This window comes from Rhinopithecus roxellana, chromosome 19 (genome assembly GCF_007565055.1).
Source record: "Rhinopithecus roxellana isolate Shanxi Qingling chromosome 19, ASM756505v1, whole genome shotgun sequence".
In the NCBI taxonomy this organism is placed as follows: Eukaryota; Metazoa; Chordata; class Mammalia; order Primates; family Cercopithecidae; genus Rhinopithecus; species Rhinopithecus roxellana.
This window is the reverse complement of record NC_044567.1, coordinates 66,338,082-66,346,530: the sequence shown is the minus strand read 5'-3', so window position 1 is coordinate 66,346,530 and position 8,449 is coordinate 66,338,082. Positions and strand designations below refer to the sequence as shown.

At 47.0% G+C, this 8,449-nt stretch overlaps 1 protein-coding gene across 3 annotated transcripts in view; it reads right to left on the bottom strand.

Annotated features, from left to right (window-relative positions):
- Window positions 1-275: 275 nt before the first annotated feature.
- Window positions 276-8,449, bottom strand: part of MPRIP (myosin phosphatase Rho interacting protein) — a 150,475-nt gene continuing 142,301 nt past the window's right edge. For 2 of the 3 annotated variants that reach the window (XM_030922514.1, XM_030922515.1), the window contains exon 24: window positions 7,346-8,079. Coding sequence is in view for 2 of the 3 variants with exons in the window: in XM_030922515.1 (XP_030778375.1) it covers window positions 8,008-8,079 (72 nt within the window). In the remaining variant the exon portion in view is untranslated. Of the gene's footprint in view, window positions 8,080-8,449 lie in introns of all 3 variants that reach the window. The other variant, XM_010370933.2, reaches the window with a different exon arrangement.

Genomic DNA, 8,449 nt, shown 5'->3' with positions numbered 1-8,449 from the left:
GTAGTCCCAGCTACTAGGGTGGCTGAGGCAGGAGAATCACTTGAACCCCGGAGGCGGAGGTTGCAGTGAGCCAAAATCGCGCCAGTACACTCCAGCCTGGGCAACAGAGCGAGACTCTGTCTCAAAAAAAAAAAAAAAAAAAAAAAGAAGTAATGAAACTGAAATCAACCCACTCTAGAGCTGGAGGCTACTGCTCAGTTTGACTTTTGATTTGACCTGCATGCTTATTTTGCAGATGTCTCTCAACTAAACAAAATCTCATTACACAGCATGCAAAGGGTGATGCAAAAATAGTTTATTATGATATAGTTTATGTAAAGTTAGGTAATATTTACAAAATAAAAATGATCAGCTACATCCAGGGAATCTAGCATGTCACACAAAGGAATAAATATTCTGACAAAGTAACACTTCAATTGTAGTGAATAGTTGATCACAAACTTTGTAAAAAAAAAAAAAAAAAGCCTCAAAAGTCCCCCCACAAAAAAGAGAGCAGCAGCTCAGCTAGTCAGGCTTTCTTGAGACATTGGCCTGACAGTGGATGGCCCACCCGACTCCAGGGCTCTACTTCTCAGAGCTGAGCGCTGCGCTGGAACCTGGGGAGGTGGTACTCATTCAGCCCTTTCTTCTGCACATGGCTTTTAGTCTGTTAAGCGTTACCATTTAGCATTAGGACAGAAATGAAATGCCAGTTGGAATTATATGAGCTGCTTATCATGTGACAGAACGCTTATCAGAACTGCTGGAATCACAAGCTGCGGCAGAGGTGACTGAAGCATTTCCACTTTGTTCACATACAGTGCCCCAGCTTGGCACAGTATGTTTTGTCTTTGATAATGAATTGAGACATTGACCTTGACAGAAGGGCACAGTTGTGAGAAAAATCATTAAGAATTATAATTACTGAGGAGCCACTTGGATGCTTTCTACCTTTTATAAATATCACCCTAGGAAAACCACATGAAGTAATTCTTACACTTAACTGGTTTTGAATCCTAACAGTATGTCAGTAGATAAGTGGTTAATGCTAAAAGTAAATCCTAAAATCCTTTAAAATCCATTTTAATTGAAGCTTGTGATATAAACATAACACAGCAGTGAACTGAGTGTTCTTCACAATCTATTCCTAGCTGTCTATAAAATTAAGTATGTGACACCACTAACTTCTCGAGGGGGGTGAGGGGCAGGGAGTGACGGGCGTGACTGTGAGGCTGCAAGCGCTGTGTGTGTGTGTGTGTGTGTGTGTGTGGCTGCGCCTCCGAAACACCCTTTCCTCAGGTGGCCAAGCTGCGCCTGGGGAAGGCCCCCACTGAGGCCGTGCCCAAGGAACATGCTGTGTCCTCCCCTTGGGACTTGGGCATCCTCCCAGGCCATCCTACAGTACTGGAGTCTCCATTTCTTAAGTATTCTGTGACTCAGTGTTTCCTTACCAATCTGACAAAAATATGTGTTGTAAAAAACAGCTGCATTGAAGTTCTGCAGCCTCCATGGAATTCTAGGGTATGACCAAAGGGCTGGGGAATCCAAACAGCTCTGGTGCTCCACACAGAGCCCTGCCCAGTGAGTGGTCTTGAAGGTTCTCAGAAACTGCACATTTAGGCCCCGATCCCAGAACTGTGCCTTGAACCAAGTCTCCCTATGACAGCCTTAAATTACTGTGCAGAAGTCTGGTTAAGATGGCGCCATCATTTTCTTCATTTACCTGATTTTCCTTGAGGACTCTGGCTCTACCAAGAACAGGCAATACAGAATTATTTCAATGAAACAATGTATGGATACAGGGCTATCGTTATTTTAGATATTGTATACTTTAAAACCATCTGTTAGATGACCAAATGTTTACAAAGATGCAGCAGTCATTAAAAACATTTCCTTATAATGCTGGGCGGGGTTCAACGGTGCAGTCAACCCTGTTCTCCCCATCTTAAAAAGGGGTGTCTAAGATTTTTTTAAAAAACCCATACAAACTTTGTCACAAAAATCCCTGCAGTAACTTCTCAGTAATATTTACACTGCTTGCTCTGAATAATATACAGGCTATTTTGAAGAAAATAAACACAGCTGCTTTTAAATACAGAGAAATTGCAAGCTACACCAAGCATGCAGTAGCTTCACTATTCACAAAGTATTGCATCCGAACACCTAAGGACTCGGACCCAAGACGTGTGCAGACGGAAACTTGTCCCATCTCTAGGGATGTCTAGTGTTGAGCTACTGACTCCCCCACCCTGCCAAGAGTCTTCTCTTTTTTGAAGGATTTCAGAGAAGGGAGATGTCTTCTCTTTACAGAGAAGCAAGAATACTTGAAGCTCACAGTTCTGAAAAGAGCAAGAGAATGAACGGGTCTTGTCCCTGGCAGACAAAATTTGAGAGAATTGGTAATGTTCCTTTCCATACTGGGTTTATGCCAGGCTTTCCTTTTAAAGAGCCTACAGCTCAGCTTGGTTCTTACTGCCATCGGTTGTGGACACACACCCTTGCTGAAAACTGTTCGGCCCAAGTGTGTAAACATGAGAACTGTACAAGGGTACAAGGAACAGCCCCCTCTAAGGGGTGGCTGCAGAACAACCTGCCATAGCTGCTGTGCAAGGAAGAACGCCCATCTCAGAACGCTCTGTCGCTTGGCATTGAGAACAGTGGTGGCCTTCACCTTTCGATGTGAAGATGACCTTTTATGGGATGAGAAATCTACTGAGTTTACATCTTTAAAGTGATTGGTGGCATGGAGAGGCCTGGGAAGGGAAGGAGTGTGCTTGTACATGGCCAACCTCCAAGCCTGAAGTGCGTGGAAAACCCACGTTCAGTTGCTGAGTATTTACCCACGGGAGACACTCGCACTGAGTGGGTTAGGAACCTCTCTTCAGAAGAATGCTGGATGGCAGGAAAGCCCAGAAGATGAAAGGTGGGAAAACAGTGTGTAGATGCCTTAATTCTAAGGAGCTTTTTAATAAGCAAGTTACCAGCAGCTTTCTTCCCAAATCCATTCAGAAATGGGGCTGTTTTGCCCGCACCGAGAACTTTCGCTTATTTCAGCTGAAAGGAGAAAACACAGGGCTGATGCCAGCTTGCAGGAAAGGGGAAACGAAACATCTCTGGCCTGTGTCACCTCTTAGTGCTCCAACATGGACTTAGGGCAAGTTACAACCTGTTTAGAAAGCAAATTCCTTGTACATCAGACCTGTGACTCCCCTAGCCAGGATTTTCATCTCACACCCTAAAATGAATGACGTTCCCAGGAAAAGTGAAGCTTTCTCATCAACATGACAAATTTTCTTTAAAATTTCAACATCAAATTCCTTCGAAGTATAATGTCATACATTTCCATTCTTTATAAAACTTTGACAATACTTAATTTCTTTCTCCCTTAGTGACAATGGGGTCACAAGTTTTTTTTAAAAAAACTCTATCTTATAGGCCGGGCACAGTGGCTCATACCTGCAATCATAGCAGCACTTTGGGAGGCTGAGGCGGGCGGATCACGAGGTCAGGAGATCGAGCCCATCCTGGCCAACATGGTGAAACCCCATCTCTATTAAAAATACAAAAAAAATTAGCCAGGCGTGGTGGCGGGCGCCTGTAGTCTCAGCTACTCAGGAGGCTGAGGCAGGAGAATGGCGTGAACCCAGGAGGCAGAGGTTGCAGTGAGCCGAGATTGCGCCACCACACTCCAGCCTGGGCAACAGAGCAAGACTCTGTCTCAAAACAAAAAACAAACCAACAAAAAAAAGCAAAAAACAAACAACAACTCCCCCAAAAACACTATATTTTATAAAGGAAGGTCTTAGAAATTCCAAGCTTCTTTAGGACCATGTTGAGCAAACTTTTTTTTCAGGAACAGTAAATGTTGATGTGTTGCATTCTTTTCTAAGTGCAACTGTCTTAGAACTTAGGCAAGTCCGTCAATGAGTAGCTGGGAGAAATGGGTATGTGGCCAGCCACTGAAGTCACCCAACATACAAAGGAGCAGGGGACAGCAGAGCTTCCCCTAACCCCAAATTAGGCTGCAGGTCATGTTCAAAGCCAAGTAGGCCAAACAGGATTACTTGTTTGTGTAGGGACCTGGCTGCCGACAGGGACCCCACACAGGGTGGCCTTGGCCTCCAGGGCCCTGCAAACACCTAGCGGGCTCTGGTGTGTTCCAGCTCCGTGACACCCGGCAGCCTCCCAGGAGACGGCCAGGCAGGAGTGATGATCAGGATTGTGTTCAATTCTCAGCATGTTTCCAAGTACCCAAAAGTTAAGAGTCCCATCTACCTCTGTAGTAAAACAAATGGTAGTAAACACATTCCATAAAAATGTTTTTCAAGCCATCAGTTTTGTTTCCGGCCTTATCTGTCATTATTCCTTTCAGGCACATTCTGAGATTCACAACTGTGTTCTTTAAACAGCCGAAATTCCCTCTTCTCCCTGTATGGCTGCATGAGCTGGAGGGTCAGAGAGTGACAGGAGCTGCTGGCTGCTGCAGAAACAGGTTCTTCTGGGCCTTCCACATCACTAAGCAGGCTGTGGGGCCTTGCTCTCCATGCTCTTCTGCCTTCATACTTGCTGAATCTGAAGGCAAGATCCTCTCTGATGTTACCTCTTGTTCAATAAACCCACAAGTTCGTGATGCTGCTATCTCTAGTCACCCTGGGATGCTCACCGCATCACCCACTTAGCACAGGCCCATTATGACTCCCTGAAGCACAGGCTTCCAGCTCACAGGGCAGCGCACTGTCCGCCTCCACCCCTGCCCAATGATCCACTCGGACCTGGGAGGCTGTGGACAGTGCGTCCTCTGAAACGCTGGTCTCCACACCTGCTTGGGGCTGGGGCACCATGTGTGGATAAAGAAACTGACCAGCAGAAAGTGACGATTCTGCACGTGCAGGTGTGCACACAAGGTAATTACGCACATGCCCGCAAAAACTCACACAAGCCTCGCTTTCCCATTCCTATGTGGGGCACAGCTTACCGGCTGGTGCTAGCATACTACACATAAATACATTTATAGGAAAATAATTCAAATGCTGAAGTCTTATCTATTTGAACATCTTCCTCATCGGTAAAGCTGGGAAAGCTCACTATTGTGTGGGTGGTGCCAAGGAGCAGCCTGAGACCCTGCCCGCAGCTGCCACTAAGACTTTCCTCTCCCTACACAGAAACCAGTTCTACTTCTTCACTGTTCTTTCTTCTCTCTGGAATTCAGGGGCTAAATCCTTTCCAGGGTATTCGGATGCCTGCAGGAAGGAAACTGGAGAGAGGGCCCAGCCATGTGCAGCACAATGCTCCCTGCTCAGTGTGGCACCAGTTGGGCAGCCGTCAACATCTGTGCCAGTGTTGCCATCTGGGCAAGTCTCTGGTTCCTGGGGCATGTCTAGGTGGAACACGAAGAACATCGTCATCCTTTCTTGCCTGGTTCACTCCATCGCAGGATGGAGCCCACCAGCAGGGAACCCAGACTTCCCTGACTCACATGGTGGCTGTCCCTTGTGAGGGCTCTTCAGAAACGCCAGGGCAGGCCCAGGGCATTTTCAGGAGCTCTTAGCAAAGCAGCCTCAGTCCGTTTCCTGGCAATACCCTACACTAAACCAGCCCTGGGAGAGAGGCCTGTGGCAGGGAGGAATGCAGATGCCCAGCTGGCCTGTCTCTGACCCCTTACATACTGCAGTCCTATTAATTTTCTAGGATTCCTGAAGTCCAGCCTCAAGGGATACGTGATGGAAAAAAGTGAATCAAATGCTCTTTTGAACTATGGGCAAACTTGCTTTAATTTAAAGTACTGTGAGGGCTGAAGGCAGACAGATCCTGTCTCCAAGCATGGACTCTGCCCAGAACCCCCTGGAGAGCAGAAGGCAGGAAGCTGTCTGCAGAAGGGCCAGTGGGTCTGTCCCCAGGGGCAGCAGGGATGATCACGAAGGAAACCATGCCAGGCAAGGCAGGTGGTGGACCTCAGAGAATGGTACGAAATCGTAGCACCCAGATAACAGGCAGAAACTCCTGTCTGGTCAGATCCTGACGCACATCAGGTCCCTGTCCGTCCTGGAGCATTCGTTGTGTCCCAGCAGTGTGCTGGAGACAACAATGGGGCTGTGGGGGACAGTGGGGTCCTGAACGTTCCTTCTGTATATTCCCATTGACACAGAAAGGTCATAGTGCATTTCTCAAAGCACTGCTAAATGGTCAGGGGGGTCTGATAAGTCTATCTATATTTGATATGGGGCCTTGCTCTGTTGCCCAGGCTGGAGTGCAGTGACACGATCATGACTAATTGCAGCTTCAACCTTCTGGACTGAAGCGATCCTCCTACCTCAGCCTCCTGAGTAGCTGGGGCTACAGCTGTGCAACTGTGCCACCTCAGAGAAGTAGATTTTAAAACAAACCCAATTTTCTCTTGCTGTTAACAATACTGAAGACTAGTAGCAGAGGAGTGAAAGTGTGGGTTAAGAGCCTTAAAAACTGTGGAAAGGGCTCGATGCCAGTGGAGAGCACTTAGTTATTCCAGTGAGAAGAGAGCACCTAAATCTGGGTCTTAAAACACATGAAAACTCCAGGCCTTTCTCCCAGCCTTTTTGCACATTGGGGGCAGGGCCAGAGCTCCACAGATGGCCATGCTCATGACTTCGTCTAGAAACTGAGCAACAGGATTTCTAGATTTCTACGCCCAAAGCATCCACGCACCCACAGAGACCATCACACCAACTCAAGCATGAATACAAAGTGAAAGCATGTTCTTGGCATGAAAACCATCTGCTCACACCCCACCTTGCTCCTAAAGTAGCAGAACCTATTCCACCAGCCAGGGGTTTATACTCCTTATCTTAATGGAATTAATGCTTTTCATGGGGCCATAATAGAGACTCCAATTTAGGAGATTTTCAAGAATTGTTGTAGAATGTTTTGTGGTAGTTAAAAAGGTCTTCCTCAAACTGTCAGAAAAAGCAAAACTGGTAGTATACGTTTACTTTAACCAGGCTCTTTTAAAAGTAAATGTTGCAAGATAGGTTTCCAGAGCGCAGATTAATTAAATGAGAGTTAAGATCAGAGTCTGAATACACACTAATGTGCTGTTCTCATCAGATTCTGACATCCTCTGTACTTTCTTCTTGACTTAACAGGGGTCTCCTCTCAACCTTTTCCAAAGCAATGTGATGGTTTCTTCTCCAAAAGTTAAAAAAACCCAAACCCCCCAAACCTTCCCCCGCTTTGAATGATTCCTGGAGGGAATTCATTTTTTTGCAATCAGAGTCTGAAACCTGGGCTGCAGGTCAACAATCTCGAGTAGTTATGAAAAGACCAGGGTTACTGGAGAAACGAGCAGAGGAACGAGCAGAGGAAGGAAGGAAGGAAGGAGAGGGGCCGGGGGTTTTGTGCAAGATTTAATAAAAAACAAACAAAAATAGGAATGGTTGCTTTCAACATTTTCCAGGTTGTGAAAGGTTTGCCACGATTCTCAGGGGTGTGGTTCTAAGCGGCATCAGTGGAACAGATACAAAATGCTGTCTTCCTCCCAGGCTGGAAGGCAGCGCACCTTCTCCTCTTAACAGCCAGACTAGCGGGTGAGGAGTCAGTGCTGTGACCCAGGCCAAAAGCTGGAGTGTCCGCATGGCTTTTTCTCTGACCAGTGGGGATTCCATCTACCTTGAGGCGTGCTGGCTGGGCCCTGTTTCCACACCAGTGCGTGGTGAGACAGGGTAGCTTATCAACAGGCTGCTGGGCCTTAATACTGACAGTGAGTGCAGCGGGTCACAGCCAGGAAGGGACTAACACAGATGCCCTCCCAGTCCCCACTGCTGGCCTAATTTTAGAATACCACGGAAAAGAGCTTTGATGAAGACAATAGGAAGTCAACACAGCAGAGAGTGGTGTGGACAACCCAGAAGCCAGCCTCACACATTCCATGCCCACAGTTAACGATGACAACAACAGCAATAATAATAATAAAACAAAGGTACAGGTGAAAAGCAGCGCTCAGGGTGTGCTGCTGCAAGCTGGGGAAGGCGCGTGCTCAACTTGGATGGGACACAGCTAGTCTTTCTTCAAGTCCCTGGATTCAAAGAGCTTCAACCGTTCTTGCACCGTCAGGCCTTCCTTCAGACTCTGGGTAGAGACAAAGCAGGAGGAGAAAATAAACACACCGTTAGACCCCCTGCACTGGACCGGACCGGACCGGACCAGACCAGACCACTGGTGGAGCCGGCATCAGTCAGAGAGCCGGGTGCAGGTGCGGTTAGTGGGCATGCCAGGAGGAGAGGCCCCGGGAAATGCTGTTATTGGTGGAGGATGTTTTCTCCTTCAGAAAATTACTTGGATGAAAAAGGAAAAAAAAATCAAAGAGACAAGACCATGTGTTTAAGCAGCTAAATTCTGAGCTGAGGGCTCTTTAGACAAGCAGTGATCAGACGAATCCAGCCAGGGAAAACAGTGCAATGAGCGAGGAGACTGCCCATCCCCGTGTCTTGTCTTGTGT